The 23,154-nt window shown below is 44.3% G+C and overlaps 1 protein-coding gene across 1 annotated transcript in view; it reads left to right on the top strand.

The window, feature by feature from the left end:
* The window catches only part of LOC146772529 (uncharacterized), a 35,391-nt gene extending 14,543 nt beyond the window's left edge, over window positions 1–20,848 (top strand). The window contains exon 2 of the mRNA XM_085637146.1: window positions 16,883–20,848. Within this exon, the coding sequence (XP_085493272.1) occupies window positions 16,883–17,859 (977 nt within the window). The 3' untranslated portion in view covers window positions 17,860–20,848. The remainder of the gene's footprint in view (window positions 1–16,882) is intronic.
* The last annotated feature ends 2,306 nt before the right edge of the window (window positions 20,849–23,154 follow it).

Below are 23,154 nucleotides of genomic sequence, written 5' to 3'. Positions count from 1 at the left end.
TGTGTTGATGTTTTTGAAAACAGAAGGGAATATACATGTGGATTGCTTGTACATCTAAAATAAACATGGACATTTTGCATCATTTCACAAATTATTGTCATTGCAGCCTAGAGTGGCCTAGTTATGCTATCTCAAGCATACCTAATTTAATCATTATTTTCTTGCAAATGTAAACTCTCATAGAGAGATCAAAAACCATCACTGAGATATACACACATAAGACATCAATAAAAATCAAATCTTCTTAGTTCATTTCTTTTTGTTGTTATTTAGCTGCAGTCTGTACAAAGCCAACACGTGTTTCGCGCTCCACTGAGCTTCTTCAGGGCTTTTATAGTCTCTTGATTTTGCTATTCTTTTTTCATCTTCTAAAGTTAGCACTTGTTAGAAGAATTCTTTTTGTGGAAGTACGATTTTATTCTCTAAGTTCATCGTTATAAGAATTGTAATTTGTACTGACTGCGGCTATGTTTTGACTGCTTAAGAAAAAATAAATAGCAACAAAAAGAAGTGAACTAAGAAGATTTTATTTTTATTGATGTCTTATGTGTGTATATCTCAGTGATGGTTTTTGATATACTAATATAAAGAATACTGGTTCTATATATATATATATATATATATATATATATATATATATATATATATATATGAGAGAAGAAAGAGGGTGCCCCCAGGTGAGCCGCACACACAGGAGGTAAGCATGGATTCAGGGGGAGTAGGGAGAGTCCTGCGCGTCCCCGACGCGTTTCGAGCAGACGCTCTTCATCAAGGGGTTCAGCTCTACAAACCACCAGCGAGGCATCATTCCAGACCTTCTTTTATTTCAATTTAAAGGCACGCTCAGGTGAGCCTATAGCAGGAATTCTGGGACTGGAAGTCCAAACGCCGTTACCCAAGTGGGCCGCATGGCAGGCTGCAGTATAGATAGTTCGTATGGTTGCTCAGCCAGGTGCTCCCTCTAATGCCACCACACAGCTCCCGCTCCGTATCCACCAAAAATCATCAGCAACGGATCCGCTCCCATCAGCGGCAGTGCAGCTCGCGACCGGGCCGGCCGCATATGTGAGAAGAAAGAGGGTGCCCCCAGGTGAGCCGCACACACAGGAGGTAAGCATGGATTCAGGGGGAGTAGGGAGAGTCCAGCGCGTCCCCGACGCGTTTCGAGCAGACGCTCTTCATCAAGGGGTTCAGCTCTACAAACCACCAGCGAGGCATCATTCCAGACCTTCTTTTATTTCAATTTAAAGGCACGCTCAGGTGAGCCTATAGCAGGAATTCTGGGACTGGAAGTCCAAACGCCGTTACCCAAGTGGGCCGCATGGCAGGCTGCAGTATAGATAGTTCGTATGGTTGCTCAGCCAGGTGCTCCCTCTAATGCCACCACACAGCTCCCGCTCCGTATCCACCATTGCTGATGATTTTTGGTGGATACGGAGCGGGAGCTGTGTGGTGGCATTAGAGGGAGCACCTGGCTGAGCAACCATACGAACTATCTATACTGCAGCCTGCCATGCGGCCCACTTGGGTAACGGCGTTTGGACTTCCAGTCCCAGAATTCCTGCTATAGGCTCACCTGAGCGTGCCTTTAAATTGAAATAAAAGAAGGTCTGGAATGATGCCTCGCTGGTGGTTTGTAGAGCTGAACCCCTTGATGAAGAGCGTCTGCTCGAAACGCGTCGGGGACGCGCTGGACTCTCCCTACTCCCCCTGAATCCATGCTTACCTCCTGTGTGTGCGGCTCACCTGGGGGCACCCTCTTTCTTCTCTCATATATATATATATATATTACGAAGTAGGCAGGACACAGCTCCAGGGATTAAAAAAGTGGCTTTATTGAAGCAGTTGATGCGCACACAGGATGTCCATGAATCGCTGAGGCAGACGCGTTTCTGGCCATGACGGCTTTCATCAGTGCCGGAGTCATAGGTAAGGTTCAAATGCACAAGGAGATCTTTAAAACATTTAGTGACCACTCCCAGTGTAGCAGTTACTTGGCTCCTCCTTGTGACCAGGTGTGTACCTCCTCACGCAGCGTTTCCTGGCAGGTTGCAAGCTGGAACATGTTGTTTTTCGTGGAAATCTCATCAAGTGATGAAGCGAATCCAAAGCACACAATGTTGCCCCCAAACTTGGCGAAATGCACCATATTCCGCCGCGGCTTGCCAAGGTGAGATTGTCCGGTTCTTTCCACTCGTGTCCCCTTTCTCAGGCAGTACGATTACTCCTCCTCTCTCACCCATGCAGAAAAGTAATACCTGAATGGTGATTACCCGCTTGGACGGGGCTCTGCGTTGCAATGTCATTGCGCCAAACAAAAGTTGTCGCCTCCAGCAGAGCGCCAGAACGAGAGGGCGTGTCCTTTGCCGGTGTCGACAGTACCGGCTAAACATTCACCTCCAAATGCTCACTCCCTTATACGAAGTAGGCAGGACACAGCTCCAGGGATTAAAAAAGTGGCTTTATTGAAGCAGTTGATGCGCACACAGGATGTCCATGAATCGCTGAGGCAGACGCGTTTCTGGCCATGACGGCTTTCATCAGTGCCGGAGTCATAGGTAAGGTTCAAATGCACAAGGAGATCTTTAAAACATTTAGTGACCACTCCCAGTGTAGCAGTTACTTGGCTCCTCCTTGTGACCAGGTGTGTACCTCCTCACGCAGCGTTTCCTGGCAGGTTGCAAGCTGGAACATGTTGTTTTTCGTGGAAATCTCATCAAGTGATGAAGCGAATCCAAAGCACACAATGTTGCCCCCAAACTTGGCGAAATGCACCATATTCCGCCGCGGCTTGCCAAGGTGAGATTGTCCGGTTCTTTCCACTCGTGTCCCCTTTCTCAGGCAGTACGATTACTCCTCCTCTCTCACCCATGCAGAAAAGTAATACCTGAATGGTGATTACCCGCTTGGACGGGGCTCTGCGTTGCAATGTCATTGCGCCAAACAAAAGTTGTCGCCTCCAGCAGAGCGCCAGAACGAGAGGGCGTGTCCTTTGCCGGTGTCGACAGTACCGGCTAAACATTCACCTCCAAATGCTCACTCCCTTATACGAAGTAGGCAGGACACAGCTCCAGGGATTAAAAAAGTGGCTTTATTGAAGCAGTTGATGCGCACACAGGATGTCCATGAATCGCTGAGGCAGACGCGTTTCTGGCCATGACGGCTTTCATCAGTGCCGGAGTCATAGGTAAGGTTCAAATGCACAAGGAGATCTTTAAAACATTTAGTGACCACTCCCAGTGTAGCAGTTACTTGGCTCCTCCTTGTGACCAGGTGTGTACCTCCTCACGCAGCGTTTCCTGGCAGGTTGCATGCTGGAACATGTTGTTTTTCGTGGAAATCTCATCAAGTGATGAAGCGAATCCAAAGCACACAATGTTGCCCCCAAACTATATATATATTCATCGTTTCAGCTATCAGCCTTACAATGGTTAAAACTATAATTTAAAAAACAAAAAACGTACTTTATAAATGTTCAAATCATATATAGTACAATCAACTGAACAGCATGTTGACAAACAGTAAATGGGCGCAGATATCTTTGCTCTCGGCTGCGGGCAATGTTATTTAAACGTGCATAAAGAGGTGGGAGAAGTACACAGAAAGAAAGCAGCCCCTACACATACAGCTCCAGTAAAAACAATCAACGAATACATCAGTGCAAAACAAGGTTATATTAAAGTGCATGTGCAAAGGAGCATTAGAGGAGAAGACAATTCAAGCAAACAATTTGCTAGCGCTATATACAACTGTCAAATAAAATATCTCTGTACATAATACAATATACATAAAATCAAATAACCAGCATTTGCAATGCAATAGATCTCGCATTTGTTGGAGTTGGAACTATTGGCATTGTAAATGGCAATGTTTTTTATTTATGCTTTTTAAGTGGAGTGATAATTTAAAGAAAAAGTGCACACTGTACCATACTATAAGCTTTTATAGCAACTGTACAGTAAAGCTATGGCTATGTTAACGCAATGGGAATTGCATGCTGCACTAGCACTAACGGACATCAGATGGTTCCCAATTGGGCCACCTTACATGGGGTGAACATAACGTAAACACAGCTCACCACACTGACATTGAAGACCTCAATCCCACATTATCAAAAATTATCCTCAGTTAAGAAATGTGTCTCAGTGGCCATACATGCATTAAAAAAGGAAACCAGTGTGGTATGTTTATCAAAATTGACGTTTCTAGCGAATAGTGTGAAATGCATTCTGTTTCATATGGGCTGTTGTTACAAAACTGCGACTCTCTGCATTTGCATCACTTCATTCATTCTATGTAAAAATGTTCCAGGCTAAGAAGAGGTGGAGTGCATGCAGCATCCTTAGTCCCACCTTGGACCTCTATCAGTGGCCATAAGCAGTACATGCATTAGAGGTAACTCAAAATACATGTATCAGTGGCCCTTTTACATTACATGCATCTATAGTTCCTTTCATTGCATGCATCTTTCGCTCCTTAAGGTACATACATTAGTGGCCCAGCAGTCATGAGGATCAATAATACTCCTACAAAATAAAATCAAAGTTATTTTGATCTGGATGAATGATAACCAACTGAAATTAAATCCCGACAAAACTGAGCTCATTCTCACAGGTGGACCAGCAAATCCATGTAAGCCAATTTCTGGCCTCATATGCTCGGTTGTCCCCCACTACCAGCAACTTTTGTCAAGAGTCTAGGGATCGTGATTAGCAACGATCTTTCCATGAAGGCCCAGATAGGCTCAGTGGTCTCGGCGTGCTTCTTCCATCTTCGCAGAATCCGGAAGATCAGCAGATTCTTAACCACTGAGGCCTTAACCTTGACTATCTTTGCCCTGGTATTGATTACGCCAACTCACTTTATGTTGGCATCCCCGCATATCAATTACAACGTTTGCAGCTGGTGCAAAACCATGCAGCCAGATTAATTGCCTGCCACATCCTACAACACCACGTTAAACCCCTGATGAAGAGCCTTCACTGGCTTCCAGTGTCTAAACGCTGTGCCTTTAAGCTGGGATGCACCACATTCAAAGCCCTAGCAGGGAACGGCTCTACCTTCATCTCTTCCAGGATTCAGCGCTTTACTCCCTCTCGAGAACTGCGCTCCTCCAACTTAAATTTGCTGACCACTCCCGTATTTAAACGCAAATAACACGGAGGGCTCAGATTCGTGGTCTTAGCTCCACAGCTCTGGAACTCGCTCCCTTTGGAATTGACAGCCTCTTATGCACAATTCAGGCAACTGCTTAAAACTTTTCTTTTTACCCACGTATATCTGTAAGCCAAATGCATCGCTGTCGCAGCTCCTCTCCTGCTCATGAGCACCATGAAACCGTTTGGTGTACGTGTGCTGTACAAATGCATTTAACATAACATAACAAAGTGACGGGGTGTAGATGAAGACTGAACATCAACTTAAGTAAATCATATAGAGTCAAGTGGGCACAATATTTGCAGAGATTAAATGATGAGTAAATACTCATTAGATTTATCATTTTGAACAACTGTTCTATCGGCCATGAACCATACTTACAGCAACACAATGTATCATAGGCCATCTTTGGTAGAACAGCTTGCATACCTTAGGTAACAAATGCAAATCCCTCTTCAGATAATAGGTTTAAAGCCTTGTACAAACCTTCTCAATCTATCAACTCTGAAATATTTGTAAGTATTTTATCTTTAATGGTCCAAAAACTGCACCATGTCTTGGAGCTCCTATTTCACTGGGAATGTGAAAGGTTATGCTGTATGCACTGTAGCAGCGAAATACCCAGGGATGGCTTTGAGGCGCTTTGTAAATGAAGTTGGAATTGCCTCCCATGCTCACAGGGAGGAGCGCAGAGGGTATGTTCCCGACCCTACTCTCCAACTCCTTCCTCTGAAGACAAGATCTCTGAGTCGTGTTTAACTTGAAGCAAAGTCTAGCGGTGAAGGCAAGTCATCATACAAAATCTCATTGCATAATTGCAGCTCCTACCGGGACGAGTGGAGGATACAACTCACTTAACATAGTACTTGCTCTGCTTTCCAAATTCTGTCCATAGGTGTATAGTTACAAAGCACAACAAAATAATTGATATTGCTCTGTTGCTATGAATGGGAACTAATCACTATCCGTGCCCAAAGAAGTATACTCCACACTCTTCCTAGAGCGCAGGCCATCTTGCGAACTGTCACTTTTGAAGTACTGTTGCGAGCTTTTCCAGTGCAGTAAGAGCGGGGCTTTCTCCAAGTTTAGCAAATGCTCAATGCAGTGAACAATCGTAGGAATGTCCACAATCTACAGTGGGCCCTGGCGATGTCTGCCTAGGCTGGAGAATGAACTGACCCAGCAGTATTCCTCTGCAAGACTCTGCCCCATAGTAGGGAGAGCACTGTGAGGGGTCAACATGGCCACAGTAGGGTGAGCACTGTGCGGGGAGATCGCTTGTCTGCTCATGGAGGGCGCAACAATTGAGTTTGCCAGCTGCAAATCTGCTGTCTGTGTGCGCAACTGTTCATCAATGGGGGATGCGTTTGCGCAAAACATGCAAGGCGCATAATGCTTATTGCCTCATGATCTGGCCAACGAAAGCCCTGCTTGCTTAGAGAGAGCAAGTGGGCTGCTGAGAGCTACCCAGAGTGGACTTGGAAGCAGGATGGGCAAAGATCAGCTTGACGAATAATCTGTGAAGCCCCTGCCTTATAGTGTTAATAAAACAAGAGTTCTTGAAGTGGTGCCTACGCTGTCTTGAGAGCTGTGCTGTGTGGCTCTGCTCTCACTATGACTGGATATACTTATCCCCGCCCCTCCTCCTACACAGAACAGGGCAGCAACACGAGTGAGGTCAGGGCGGACACTGTTGCATACTTTACAGCATCAGTACATGGGGGCCTGGACTGGCAGGAAAATTTAAAACATCCCGCTGCCACAACCTGTGCTGAGTGCAAACTGGCATCATGATAGTGGCAGCCTGTTCAGTGTCCATTGGCACTGCCCTGAGAGGCGCCAGGCTGGTGTCAGGCACCGAAGATAAACCAGTGATCTGCAAGGATGCCCACGGCAGCCAGGACACTGTCAGTGACACTATAAGGGTGGGGCGGTGCGAGTGGAAATAGCTCTTTGTGAGCAGGCCGGTTTTATTGGAACACTTCTAAAAGTGTTTCTAAGCAGAAGGTAAAAACACAAAGAGCAGGGAAAGAGAATACAGGGGGTGGAGGTCGTGGGAGAGACTGGCAAGCCAGGACGTAGAGTGACACGCAGGAACCAAAAAAAAGCCCTAGCATGTCTGCGAGTGCTGCACTCGATCACCGTCTTGGTGGTTGGCATAATTCTGCTAATATATGGCAGCTAGAATATCACTGCCATTGGCGGGGAGGCGCCAGTGGGAAAACGGCAACAGGGAAGGGCCAGGCACCTCCGTCCGGATTCAATTAAAGGCTGTTCTACTACTACTACTACTACTACTACTACTACTACTGGTGGTTGGGACTACAGCCAGTGACATGGTATTGCCCCCGAGGCAGCCGCGGCAGTAAGCGCCGAAGGTCACTGACCAGGTCTGAGCTGCAGGACAGTTTCCAATTACAGAACAGTCCGCACATCCACAGTAAATGCTCATGTTTCCATTAATACTAATCAGATAACATGACGCTCTTTGATAGTGGGCCGGTTTTATCGAACTGAACACTTTTAAAAGTGCTTTTAAGAAGAAGTTTAAACACATGAGGAACGGGGAGGGGGAGTACAGGGGGAGTGAGGTGGTGGGAGGGATGGGCACGCCAGGAAGTGGAATGAGACGCAGGAACAAAAACAAGATGCGCAGACACCATCGTTTATTGTTAAAGAAAAATATCGAGTTGGGGGACCGGCGCACAACAACTGATTGTTTTAACTAGTTTGAGCCTCCAAGACGTACTGCGGGAGGTAGTAGTGATTTGGAGCAAGATACAACATGACACGCTGTAATCTTAGTGCACAGTCAGAGACATATGTGATAAAAAGAACAGCACGGGCGCAACAGGACAATTCAGCGCCGCTGAGCAAATACTTTCTGTTTCTCTATTCAGATAACATGTGCTGTTTGTGAGCGGGCCGGTTTTATCCAACGGAACACTTTTGAAAGTGCTTTTAAGAAGAAGTTTAAATATGCGAGGAACGGGGAGGGGGAGTACATGGGGGAGTGAGGCGGTGGGAGGGATGGGCATGCCAGGAAGTGGAATGAGATGCAGGAACAACAAATCGGCTTGACAAAAGGAGGCGGCAGTCGGACTCAGGAGCTGCGCTTTCTCCCGAAAAAAGTTCCTACTCCAAGTAATAAAGGGGAGAGTGTCACACCACCAGTAAAGCAACCAGTCCAGGTGGGCGGGGCTAAAACTGGACAGGGTGGTAACCGGGAGGGACTTAAAAGCCTCACAAAGAATAGGAAGCCATGTTTTAGCATATAGAATGACGCTAGAAAATCAAAAATAAGGGCGGAGCCTCACTCCACTTCTGTAATCGTATCGATTACAAGAAGCTCTCGCATGGTGAGAGCAGCGCATGCACGCTGCTAACGCTAGGTGATACCTAAAAAGGCGCTCTGCAATTAATTATCCGGTTGGTATAATACCTAGCGCTTTAGGCAACTCTTTCAGCTGTGCCCGCGCAGCCCATAAATATGATGCTACGGAGTTAAGAACATACTCGTCTTCAGTTCTAGCACAGAGCATCACTGCTGATTTCACACATTTGACCCCGTAAAGTTTAAAAAGGGTAAGAAGCCACCACCGACATATGGAATAATATTTTTTGCAGAACAGGGTAAAGTGAGGTAGGTTGTCCTTCCCTCCAAATTTACAGTCACAGTGATCAAAACCAGCAGCGAGCCTATGGATTCTGGTTAGATATTACCTGGTCGTCAGAATACCCAGTCTGTATTTTACATACAGAGTTTGTTAAAGCTCAGGGTATATCGAATCCAGATAAAATGTACAAGGAGGGCCAAGATCGTTGTTAAAATAATTACCTAAAATAAACCCAGGCTTCAACCCAATACACTTGCTCAACTGCTTATTCATGGTATTGATCTTTAATCAGATCTGCACTCTCCTGCTTTACTCTACGGGAGTCTGACCATAAGGACCCTATCTGCAGCTCATTCAAACATTCTTTACTTGGAACGGCCATGTGCTCCCTCCACAGCCATTGTTGGAGGTTGCATCTTCCTGAGATCTTAAATATATATCGCTGCCTTTGGGTTTCTCACCAGCCTGAACCAATATAGCACTGGCCTGAGGGCTGCCATCTCAGATATTCGGGTAAAACTAAGCTCTGCCTAGGGTGCCAATAAGGGGGTTCTCGGCCTCAACCTCAGTCGCCTTCTGTATATGGCTACCCCAGCGCAATTACTCAGCGAACTGGATCCCCAGATAGTCGTACTGCTTAACAGTCTCAATGGGCACACCGTGTATCAAAGGCTTCTGCTTAAAACTGGGGTACAGCCTCAGGTCCATACTCTTTGTTTTACTTCGTTCTATTAATGATCAGTTCTTTTGTGTCACTGTAGTCCACAAAACGCTTTAATAATCCGTGGATTGCATTTTCTGTTTGTGCCGTCAATACTGCGCCATCAGCAAATAATAAAATCGGAAACTTCCTTCCAGTTATTATGGGGACATCTTAGGGTTCTTCTGATAAATATTCCGCTGCATAGTTTAGAAAGAGGCTAAAGAGTAAAGGCTCCAGCACACATCATTGCCATTTGCCCTTTTCTACTGGAAAGGTTTCTGTACACTCACCTCCCGGCCCATACGCAGTATTAGCAGAGTGAAGACCCATTATAGCCTGTACCAAGGTGATAGCAGCCCCTTGATATACCAATGAGCCCCACAGTTTATCTCGGTCTACTAGGTCAAAGGCTGCTTTCAAATGAACAAATATTAAGTACTGTGAGGATTTCCTGATAACTGTAAACATATGTGAAATCATAAATAATCGAACAACTCGGTCAATGGTACCTATCTGTGACCGAAAGCCAGCTTGCATTTCTGTCATAATATTGTGGCTATCCACCTAACCCTGTAGTCAATTAAGCAGGACTTTTCCAAGGACTTTCCCTGAACCGTCCAAAAGGGAGATTGGGCGATAGTTAGAGGGACTTCCACGATCGCCCTTTTTGAATATAGGTACGATAGTGGCTTATCGCTAGGAGGATGGTACAATGTTACCTACGAAAGATGAATACTTTGGTAAGGACACTAGCCCACAGGTGGGACTCCTCATGATAAATGCCAGTGGGCACAAGGTGAGGGCCGGGTGCTTTTTGTTTCTTCATGGCAGTCAATGCTTTTTCCACTTCTGGTACTAAGATATCAATTGAACAATGACCCTCATAGTGATCCTCGTACACTAACAGCGGGCCAGGCGAACCTTTGGGCTTGGCACTTTACAAGGCACTAAAATGATGAGCCCACACTGTTTGGCCAATATGATTTTCTAAAGTATTCACTGCCACCTTCTCCTCCTACGTTACAAGTTCCAAAAAATGCTTGATGTTTTTATCATAGGAGGTCCCCCTCAGTTCTGCCCATAATTACATTTGGAGCAGCGATTTCTTGGCTTCTAAAAGATGTTTGTACTCGCGCCTACATTTTCGAAATAACTCTTCACTCTGGGGGTTACAGTGGCACATCGTCAAGGAATGTGAGACAACTCTCTTTAAGCGGACGCATTCTTTGTTATTCCAGCTATACCCTTTATTCAGTCTCCTGCCAGTAGGACCAAAGATTTTTGGGCCCCTCAGACTTGGACCACAGAACCTTCAACTCATCTACCATACAATCATAGGCAGCTAAGATTCTTCTGCTATAATCGGCTGGGGTAGTCCAGTTTATGGCTCCATACTTTGCCACTATGCTTTCAAGCATTGGAAGTTTGAGGAGGTATTTCTCGCTACTCCATCTTATTCTCCTACTACTATTGTTTGGAGCGATCTCATGCAGTAACGCCCCTCGCTTAAGTTGTTAATGCTAGCACACCACTTGGGACTCCGCTTCAGATAGAGAACCACAGGATCGTGGTCGCTCTCCACTCTTCTGATAAGTTAAATCACACACTCATTCCCAACCCTCAGTATTACCTATGATATAGTTAATTAGTGATGAACTTCTCCCATTATAAAACTTCACTTTGGCAGTGCTGTCTGAAGCAATGCAACCATTAATAGAACACAGCGGGTAATTTATAAGAAATTGAGAAAAAGGATTATCATTCTTGGTTGATTTAAAACAACTCGTGGCCGCGTCAGGGATGCCTAGGCAATGGTCTTCCGTTAGTACCTCACTATTGATAACAGCGTCAGACAGTTGTGTAGTAAAATCACTACAGATCAATAACTGAAACTTCCCCCTTTTGCCCTCCTCGGACAACTTACAATCCGCAATATCCTCCCTGATACTTCCGATGTAGGAAACAAAATTCCCCCAGATCGAGTGAACCTCTGAGGACCAGCCAGGTGGTCAGTAAGCCAGACCCTCACATGTAGTGCACTAGGCGTTAAATAGGCAATCCCTTGTTGTTCTAACATTGGACTTCAATTTACAAGGCACCCATACTGCAAGCCCCCCGATGGCAATTATATTCACATATTTAGATATATAACTCTGTTTGCATTTGATGAGCTGCGTCAGACTTTAAAAGAATTGTACATCACTTCTGCACCTTCCTGGAAAGTTTCGGGGTGATCCATCAAGTGGGGGCGCCGAAATGTTGATTTCCTATGTTAATGCTCATGGAAGACTAATGTCGCAAATACAGAAAAAAATGAATGGAATTACACTAAATTTGGCAAAAAGTTGAAATGTTTACTCAAAGTGTGTTTTTTGTGATTTGGTGTAAATCCTTCAAGCTGTTTTTGGGAAATTTGCATTTAAAGATTGCTTGGGGTGGTCATGAAGAAGTTAGAAACAAGTTTAGCTGAATTGTTGGTGTTCAGATATACTCAGATTAAAGAGGTCTAGCCAATGCCGATTGGCTGGCCACAACATGAGCAATATGTTGTGGCAGCCATTACACGACTAGCGACAAGGCCCCAGTGACCTCACAATCAATTCATCAAAACATACAATGGGGCAGAGTTTAATACCCTGACCCCAGGGACATGTGGGGGGTCCCAAAAGGAGCACCCCTTTATTGGCGAGCCTCAAGATAGACAATATGTTGTGGCAGTCATTGCAGGACTCTGGGTTGGTGGTGCTCATTGAAATGCTTTGTTGTGAATTCCAGGTGTTGAGGGTCACAACAAAGAGCACATATAAAGAGTGATAACAGATTGTACAAACAATATAAATCATTTGTTGGTGGTGTTATATTCATTTTTAGGAACTCTGGTGAGTTCTTCATGTGAAAAATTTACCCACTTGTGGGATTTGAGGAACCATGTTTGAGAGAAAAAAATGCTCTTATGATTTTCTCATAAAGATTATGGAAGGTGCTCTAAAAGCTAAAATGAGAGCACATTTTCTATAAGATCAAATCTTTCTCATCGATGTGAGAATAAAAGCTGATATTCTGTGTAAAACATGTACTTCCAACAGCAGCAGCAGACTTGCAGTTAACATTCAGTTTTTCTACTGCAGCTTCACAGCAGTGTTCTAACGAACAAATAGAGCACTATCATTAATATTTATGATAAAAGTGTGGCAAACCTGAAGCACTCTTGATAGATTCAAAGCCGAGGAACCTAAAGCATTTCCTTATGAAATTAACAAAACGAGGGGATTATTTTTGTCAATGAAATTCTGGTTAGTGCTCTAGATAGGTAAAATGTAGACTCATTTTCTATGAGTTTTCAAATATATTCCTCATTCATTTTAGTCAAACATTCTGAAATACAGAATCTTTACTCCCAATGTCAGTCTGTCTGTTAACTCCCTAGTAATCAACGTCAGCGTCTCCACGGAACTCTAATGAACACCTAGAGCGCTACCATTTTTTCTTCAGGATAAAAGCGAGGCATTCTTGAACTTAATTTTATTGGCATAGGAGATGTGGAATTTAAAGCCATTACGGAAGAGCAGGCTGAAGTAAATGAGCATTGAGATGTTAATGCAGACATGAAACCAGAGGGCAAAACATGTGCTGGAAAGTTTGGTTTTTTAGTAATTTTAGGCATATTATACTTTTTTAGGTGGATGGAAATAGTGAAAGTAAGAGACAGCTAAGTGCAGCATTCCCGTTCCACTTTTGTTTACCTAGTCTATCCAGCTTCACAATCGCAGTATATAGTTTCTATATTATTTCTCTAAAAAAACAAAGGTTCAAGTGATATTATATTTAAATTAGTTGCTAAGACTTTACAGTGTTAAAAAATACTTTAATTCATTGCAAAAAAACGACTAGAGTAACATTATACTTAGGCGTTTGAATGAGACATGAGCGAATGTTAAACTAAAAAAAACAATGAAATACTCACGTTAACCCCTTCGCTGCGGCGGAAATTCCGCCGCAGCGCTGGGGGGTGCGGGGGGGCAGCGCGGTGGCGCGGTGCTCATGACGGAGCCACTCCGTCATGAGCCACGGTTGGGCTGTGCTCATGACGGAGTGGTTCCGTCATGACTCCGCCCACAGCGCTAATCGCCCGCACAGCCGGGGAATTAGCGCCGCGTGGGCGGCGCGGCCGCCAACGGCTGCAGCATGACGGAACCACTCCGTCATGAGCACACGGCAACCGTGGCTCATGACGGCGTGGTTCCGTCATGAGCATGGAACGAGTTAAAGTTTAGTGAGCTAACTATAACTTGCACCCCCAGCAAGCAGTGCTCATGACCCCACATTTTACATAACTCATGAACTATTAAAAGACACCATTGATGACATCACTCATGACATATCAAGCCATAGCCTCCAGTCAGACTATGCTTCCATTCTGCATCAAGACCTAGACTCAGTGCCTATGCTCTGGCACGGCCCTGCACCCAACTGTCCGCAAGCATCAAACCTCCAGTGCACACGGTCCTCAGCCTTACTTGGGTCAAGTTTGATACGGTGTTCAGAAGCCAGTTCTATGCAAGAGACCGACCCCCAGTGCACCCATACTTTGGATGAGTACAAGTAAATCGACAATGACATTCATCAAAAGTGCTACACTTTTGAACCATACAATTTCTTTTGCATTTTTCGAATGCCTACAGAGGGTTTATAAGGTTTCAACCATCGATTTAGGTTGGTGTATTAGTACCCATTTACGAAACCCATACCGCACCGTCAGAATCATTGGTTGATCTTGTTTGTAGTTTCATCATAATCTTTGATGTCATTTAACATGTCTTGAGTGTTCTAATATGTGAGGTCATAAGCAGCGCATATTTCAATGGTTTTCAGGTTTTTAACGTTAGTTTGTGTCTTAATTCAGCACCTAATATACGTGATCCATTATGTTTCATAAAAGCTTCAAACGAATAACACGTTAGTAAGAGTAAAGGGCAGGAAGCTTGCCACGTGACATATACTTCAGTCATGAATATACTTGAATGATACGGTGCCGTTCCTCATATTGAACTAGTCATTATTGCACTCATATCTTTCATGCTAAGCAACCTAAACATCGAGCAACTATGCATATATCATACATTGTTTGTGCCTGTCAGGTGAACAAGGTGTTGACTGTTCTTTACAAGGCATTCTGGTATATTTGCAAAGTATTTGATAACTCTCCTTGTCACACCTGTTAGTCCTGGGATCTGCAAAGTAACCCATGTCTTACTTTTGCTTATTGTGCAACAACTCGCTCATGTACGTGCCAGGAAGATTTGCAGCACAAGCCATCTAACCAACTAGTATTTACTTAGTTCCACTACGTGCTACCCTACATCATTACCATCCTGTGTCCCACTTCCAAATAACTACCACCATCTCCTCCTCCACGCCTTACAAACAAGGGAGAAAGGAAATATACCATATATAAGGTTTAACTCCCTACATGTACCTCAACATGTAACGCAGACACTAAGCTTATGGAGGGCTGGCATATCTACATTAACGCTTTCCTCTGAGTCCTATATCATCTGTTCTAAGGATGTGACTTCAGATTTCAATGGAATTCCTAAACCATAGCACTCAATTCCTTAATCTGTGAAAGACATTCATTACAAACATAAACCACCACAACTCGGATTGATCTTCAAGTAGGCTGTTCTCACCGTCCTCATCCCGACAACACCTGATGCAGAGCTGAGGTGCCAGAATTCTGTGCTCTGCTCTCTGTATTACAAATCCACTCCTATCCTAACTTGCTGTCTGAACATGTATAAACCTAACTATATTTAGTTTGACATATTTTCCTCAAGCCATAAGTAAACAATTTAACCTAGGTATTATCTTCCTGCATATGCTATATTATAACAAACAAGAGGGACAGGGGCTTGGTAGGTCCAGCATACAGGCCCCTAGTAAATGTGGCAAATGCAAAAGTATGCAGTTCCTAAGGGACGTGGAAGGGTGGGGGTGAGGTGGAAAAGAAGGTTGGGGATGGGGTGTTGGGTGTTCAAAATCTAATAATGAGCACGGGCCCTCACCCACCCCAGAGGGTGTCATGCTTCATCATAAGGCAGCTCCCCACTGATGTCCGGCTGTGGGTAGGTCCCACGCTGTGGAGGACCTCGTGTAGAGTTGTTCTTCCCTTGCCACTGAGCGAGCTGTACGTATATCTTGGTTGGGGTCATTCCCCTATCCTCTTCTAGGTGTTCTCCAGAAGGTAGACTTTTATTCTTTTCACACTTTCACTTGCACACAGGACTACGATTTGGGTACAGTATACAGAGGGCGTGATCTCTCGCCACATTCTTGACCGTCCCTGCTAGAGTAGATGAGGATCTCCTCGCCTGAAGTAATGCCACCGAGCCTATTGGGTGGAACAGGGCATGAAACATGTCGACCTACTCCACCTAACACACACTATTCTGATCTGCAGCAGGTATAATTTCCCTCTCCAGCCACAACTTTGACAGTCGGTTGTTTTTAATAGTAGCAGAGGAATACTGTGAACAAAATTGGTTTTGGAATCCCCTAGCTATTTTTACTTGCACTTTTGTTCCCTATTTCTACTCTATACACATACGCCCCACACCAGTCTCTAGCTTCACGTTGGCAACCAGAGAAGACCTCCGGCAAAGAGCCCCCCTGTGGAGTCCGTTGGGCATTGCAGCGCCGGCCCAATGAGGAGCTGCCCTGTGATGAAGCATGACACCCTCTGAGGTGTTTGAAGGCCCGTGCTCTTTATTGGAGCTACTCCTTTCGCAGTCCACATTCTAGAACACCTGACACCCCATTCCCCCCCTTTTTTCCACCTTCCCCTACCCTTCCACGTTCCTTAGGAACTGCATACCTTTGTATTTACATATGCTGTATGATGCATCCACCCACCTGCCGTCCTATCAAATAACTTTCATGACCACCTTCTTGTGTAATTGGATCCTAGACCCACACCGAGAATATACACATTATGAACTTGGACAGTTTTCACATGGCCATAACATGGCCTGACCAGTACATTGATGATCTATCCTGTCCCTAATTTTTTACACTGACCAATCATGCCTTTACAGTAGCACTTATGTCAGTCTCAGGAGATGCAATATCTATGCCCTCAACTCCAGGACTACTGCATTCATTCTCCTGTACACAACCTTTTTCAACACTGCATTCTTCCAGATAGCTATGAAGAATTTCCTTGCCTCCTTTGCAAATAGGGATATGAATGAATAAATGATCTGCCCACAAACAAGTTACTATCCTGTATTGACATTGTGAATGCTAATATTGAATCATGTCTGAGAATAAGTCTGTTCCTCCGATAACCTCTGAATGTCGCTATTGTTGAGAATTTGACTGTTGTACAAATTTATTTCCTCTGCAGATGTAACAATTGTTAAAGTAGACCCGGATGCGCCAACGACAAGCCAGGGACGAACTTCCAAGAGAAGGGAAAGCCTCCTTGATCTCCAAGCCACACTCAATCATCAAGAGGACTCAGATAGTGACGACAAGGCCCATTTACTGCAAGGACTCAATGCTGTGGCTGTTACCAGCTCTAGGTTGACGGATGCACAAGTATCAAGGTTGCAGCCACAGAAATCACACATAGATATCTATGGAACAGTTTCCTCACTGCCCACCTCTCACTTGCTCGCAGAGGACATTCAGGATGATGGGATGGCACCAAACCTTGATACACAGCCCTCCAGCATTGGATCGCCTGGGCATCCTTCTCAAATCATGTCTCCTGAAGGCCCTCCTATTACCAGTCAGGAGGCGACACCAGACAATACCCCAGTGCGTACGCCATTGCCACAAATGAGTCACAGTCAGTGGATGCATGGAGCTATGACCAGGGGTGGAGAGAACGGATGGGAGTCAGACTTCTATATGCAGCCGGAGACTGTACAGGAATCACTCACTGCAATACAAAACAGTTTAGAAGGGCTCCGTCAAGACATAAATGGCATCAGCCAGAGCATGTTGGCACAGACGGATGCAACTTCCGATGTGGCCTCTGCCATACACCATACTCGCCATGACCTGCAGCAGCTGTTAATGGTGCAGCATCAGGACAGGGTGGCCCAGCACCAGGAACTGATCCAGATCCACCACCAAACCTTGGATGTGTTTAGCCGCATAGCCACCGCAATAGAGCACTTTGTGGGCTTGTCAAACTCCGCCACTGTTCAGGCTCCTGCCCAGTTGACTACATTGTCCACGCAAACCAGCCCTCCACAACAAGATTCTGATGTGGAGGTACCAGAAGCAGCTATGGCTTCACCGACCCGTAGGCCTGTACGTGGCACAGACAAACGCCGCAGAGGACAACCACGTCATCCATCACCCGCAGACTAATTTTCCTGTAGCCCCACATCTGCACTCCTCAAGCCTTCACACCATATCAGGAGTCATCCTTTATAGCTCATCTCTACTCGCACATACAAGTGTAGGGGGGACCCAGACAAGCTCACCTTAATTCGTACATGTACCCCCAAAAGCACCAGCACAATCATCTCATCTTTGTAACACCACCAAACACTCAGTCCAGGATTTATGTGGCAATTGTAGCCCCTACGTCTTCTGATTTTATTCCTGTACAAAAACATCCTGGGGACTTTTTCCATTAGAGGGTGTTCGGGCTTGATAGTATGTTTTGTTTCTTCTGAGACAGTCGCCAGTATTCATGATACTGAATATCTTTCCATAATCTCTGTAGTCGCTGATGATCTAGACCCTATTCCAGATCTAATATCTCAGCCATTTGGTTCCCTCAGCCATTTTGAGAACAAAATGCCAAATTAGAAGACTTGAAAAATAAAAACAATTTTGCTTGTCTAGCATGTTTAGTTGTGCTAAGGCCTCTACATGAAAACACTTCTCGCTACAAAGGCCAATTATTGCAGTGTCAAACTATGTTATGAAGTAATAGCTCAAAAAAAAATATTTTAGTATTTCTCGTCGCATACACACTCTTCCTGCACCTGATATAGCCCATTAAGGCGCCAGAGTCTGTGAGCTAAACGCATTCTCCAATAATTAAATTTACGGTTCTTTTCAAGCCGTGTCAGAGATAGTTCCCAAGTATTGTAATGGTATGCTGACCAAGCCACTGCTATTTTGTTCCAAATTTACCAGACACCTTTTCGAGAACGTGTTGACATTGATGTGCAAGAGGCCACTCTGTAGTCAGGTGATCTTATTCCAGTCTGCCTGAAATTGTTGTCCATTAGCCTGTGGTAGTTTCCTTTTTGCTGATGCTATGATTCATTGAAAGCTCACCCCTAGTTTGTCACAGAAAGACCCAACCGTGCCTCTAAGATCATGCAAATTCCCGCTCCTTCACTGGATCCTTAAATTTAGGAAATTTCCGTGCTTGGTTTTTAGCACGTTTCTCCCATTACAGATCCATCACTACCTAAGAATGTGACTCCTTATCTCTAAGTCAAGCACATGCTGTCCCTGGTTAGGACAGTGAGCCAAACTTGCATGGTTTATACTAATGAGGTCAATGGTTAACATCAGAACGAAACAACCTCTTTAGAATATGAGGGAAAAAGTAGATACTTATTTTCAACCTCAAGCATTGGTATCACTTAATCCTGCCTTAATTTCACACATTGGTGGTATGGGACAAGATTCCTTTTAAGATATTTTGCTTGGTACACCGAGCTTCATTTGGCCATACACCAGGAATAAGGAGCTCAAGTCCTTTAAGACTTCTTGGTTCACCAAATTCAGTCTCAAAGACACTTTCAAAGTTAATGTCCAGCAGTACGGAGGAACATTCTATGCAGTCATAAGTGTAGCCTTGTCCATGTCTCACTGCCTAACAGTTTGCGCTTTCGTTGTCTATTGGAGACAAATGTGTTCTACAAGGTATTCAACTTCTGATTTTAAAACTTTGTGAGACACTGGCCTGGCATGAAATTAAGCCAGTGCACGGAATGCATTGTATCATGGCACCAAGGGCACTATGAAACGTCTACACAATAACAGGACTTCTCACTTAAGCTGACTACCAGCCCTTGTGTAACATTAATGCATCTCCTTCAGATACTGGATAATACTATGAATGTGATAGATAATGAAGGTGCCTACTTCTCTGTGCTTCTAGAGATTTAGGGACCTCCACCATGATAGATCCTTGAGCGGAAATTCATATTTTATCCCTTTGCATGGGAACTGTAGGGTTTTGTTTTGCACCGCGTTAAATCATTTTTCTTTCAACAAGGAGTTTGTTTGATTGTGGGCCTGCAGATCAGATCCACCCCTCCTACTGATTGCCTTATGTTTCTAACTTCGCTCAAAATCCACATGGGTGCAAGGGACTATGTAGTGCATAGCCCTGGTATCTCCTTCCACTACTACATTGATGCCTCTCAGTGTCATCCGTGGGAGATGTCCATCACATGATGGACTGACTCTCTGCTGTTGAATACCGGGTGCCAGATCACTACCTCAAACCTAAATCATGTTATAAATGAAACTACTTTGATTCAAGCATCACTCTACCCTCTTCCTGTTCAGTCACGGCTTTCCATACCGGCTACTTTTTTTAAATCCCAAATAATGTGGTCCACAGGCAGGCTATTGGGTTTTGTTTTGGTCCCAAAATGTAAAACCTCTTGCAAAATCATGCACGTGTCACTTGACTTAACAAAGAAGTTAAATCCCTTATCTCTGATCCTGACTTCAAAACGAGTATCTAGACCATGCATTTTTCAAGTCTTGATGTCAGTAATGACATTGTTTATGGTTGTCCTGATTCTTACCCTGTAGGGTGTTCTGTGTTCAGCTACACAATTGATCGCTAGTATCTGTAAATTTGAGATTGTAGCATAAATTCTTCATTCCATTGCTTACCTATCTAAATCCGGATTCTTGAATATTGTAGCAGCCACTAAGTCCTCACCAACCAAATTACTGCTTACAGGCCGATTCAGGGCAACACACAGGATATTCTGCGATTGATGACCCCGAAGTATAGGAAAGGAAAACTCTTCTCAAGCTTTTTCAGCAGCTGCACCTTTTACAGTGGGTACTCACCCGCAGCCCACCATAATAGCCTTCCGCAAATTCCCCACTAACGCAATGCTTTAAACTTGTCTTCTCAGCTCATGTTTAATTTAGGACATTGTAATGTCTTTCAATTATTGCTCTTCCCTTTGTTTCTCTTTTATTTTCACAGGTATTTTTATTCATCTTTTATTTTCTCTTTTCCTTTAGATTTTCAAATTTGAGCAAGTATTATCCCAGCTAATTCATGAATTCTACTACACCCCTTTACACATGGAGGTTAGGGTGTGCTTTATTTCATGTTGAAAATAAAAACACATAAAGCTGGGTTTCCTGTTGTTTCTCTTTGTGTGCCCAGTTGGATCACTCAGGAGCCTGGGTGGGGAGGGAATGGTTTCCATGTATGCAAACTTCATTAAGAAAATATAATTCCACAAATTAGGGGAAGCAGAACATTGCATTTGGATTGTCTGCGTGGAATGAGTGTTTCAAGGAAGTGGAAGTGATAGAAAACACAAATTCTCTGGCAGGACTGTCCAGCATCGAACAAATCAAAGCCAAGCAAATTTTCAAGGTAACGCCTGAGCATGAAAAATAGTTGCATTTGAGAATTAATTCTGTGGGAAGTTTTGATGCTTGTGTCAACCTGTCGTCTAGTGCTGGGTTTGGAATATTCCAAGTTGTTTTTCTTTTTAATGCCTTTTGCTTTTAGTTGCAGGAGTGTGACAAAGGGCTGATTAGCCAGTTCCCTAGAACCGCCAGCTCACAGGGACCGATTCCTCAGATTCTTGGTTTCTGCCATGCGGTTTGAAAGTGCTTGCAGGTGCTCCAAAAAAGAATCCATGGCTTTTGGGAAAATATCATTGAAGATCTGCGAATGTTTCATCAAAAATGGAGCAGCAGAAAAAGTTGAGCTTCGAACCACAATCCAGAGAGAACCTCCATGATTCCAGCGACGTCACTTTATCCAGGAACCATGAAAAGTCAAGTTGGTGTGCATGACAAACCATTGGTGTAAGTTAACTATTAGACTTTGAAATGAGAACCAGTAGGGTTATTAGGCTATGGTAGTCTAATAAGACGGTACGGTAGAGGCATTCAAACTGCGAGGTGTGGGGGTGGCTGCAACACGAGTAGATCCTTACACCCTAAGGTAGGAAGTAGCCTCGAAGCACAACATATTTTTTAGGGTGTGTTTTCAGGCTGACTTTGTTTACAAGGATAGCTGAGGCAGGGTATGGTAGTGGAGTGGGACATGGGATGGGAAGAGGCCTGTGGTTGTATGTAGAGCTGCCCAGTGAAAACTGTATCCTGGGTCCAATGGGCAAATGCCCATTGTAGTGGCCTGTGATGCAGGGGCTTATTTATTTTGAAATTTTATTTTGAAAAGATATAGAGGGGGGAAGACAACCTGAGCTTTCTGAGCTACAGTCGAGGGGGCAAAGTGCTGGGGCTAATGTCTTGAGTTTCACTGGGGGTTGTCTGCTGGGAACCTTGGTGCTATGGCCCATTGGTGTGTTGTAAGATGCAATTACTAATTCATTTTGCAGTGAAGCAGGGGCATACTGCAGGGAGGGGTACCTATGTGCCATTATGCAGGGGAGGGCTGCTATTTACTCAAAACTCACAAAATTGCCAATGGAGCAGACCTCTGCACGGTGTTGGGTGGGGAGAGCCCCTTCCCAAGGGAGAGGTCGAACGTGCAGGAGCGTACTTTTTTGCTTAATGCTCCAATGGATGCCAACGCTTGGGTGCCTTAAAGTTTTAGTCTAGGGAGGAGTTTTTGTTTCTTAAATGCCCTGAGTATTGGATTTGGACACACAAGTTTCCAGGACTCCATGTTTGAATAGCTCACCCAGTCTAGGTTTTTTCTAAGCTTTTTCTGGAAATTGTTCTGTTTATTACATTATTAAGTCAGATGACTGTGACCACCATGTATTTAGGAAACTAGTGCTCTTCTTTGGGCCTTCAAGCTATAAACCACAGTAGGGGATTGAGACGTGGCTCAACTTGTTTCGTACAGCTGCAGAGAAGGCACCTGCGAGACTCGAGGCCAAGACCAGAGGGATCAAAATGCAATAAGTTTCAGAAGCTTTGAGGCATCTACTCCAGAGTTCTTTATCCTCGCCAAGTCAAATGAAGCAGATCTCAGAGCTACTGGGAAAGTACCTGATGCTCATCCTTACAGAAGAATTTGTATAAAAAAAAAAAAAAAATGGCAGATATAGAGTTTGGCAGATAATACTGATGTTATCTGCTAAATTTAGTGATCGCCCCTGGCCTAGCGGTAATCAGTGTACCGTGACAAGAACTGGCATCATGGAGTTTTCTTTCATGTTACAACAAGTTTGGTGGACAGCCACCATCACTTTTAATGGCCAACCACCAAATTATAACAAACTTAGTTTCCAAAAACAAACTCCCAAAGTGCGAGATTAGTATTGAAAAACAAAAATTAATGACCCCCCACATCCAGGGAGGTATTCCCCGTGAGTCTGGTGGTGATTACTTAATTTGTTTTAACTGACAGAAAACAAGGACATCACACCATTGACCCTCAATTGTGGGGTTGGTGCAATACCTTTCCTCGGGCCATCAGATGGTTCTTTCTGTCAATCGAACTAATGGGGCTCT

Source organism: Triturus cristatus, chromosome 12, assembly GCF_964204655.1.
Source record: "Triturus cristatus chromosome 12, aTriCri1.1, whole genome shotgun sequence".
NCBI classification, from domain to species: Eukaryota; Metazoa; Chordata; class Amphibia; order Caudata; family Salamandridae; genus Triturus; species Triturus cristatus.
Note: the sequence above shows the minus strand (reverse complement) of the source record. Positions and strands in the feature narration are given on the sequence as shown.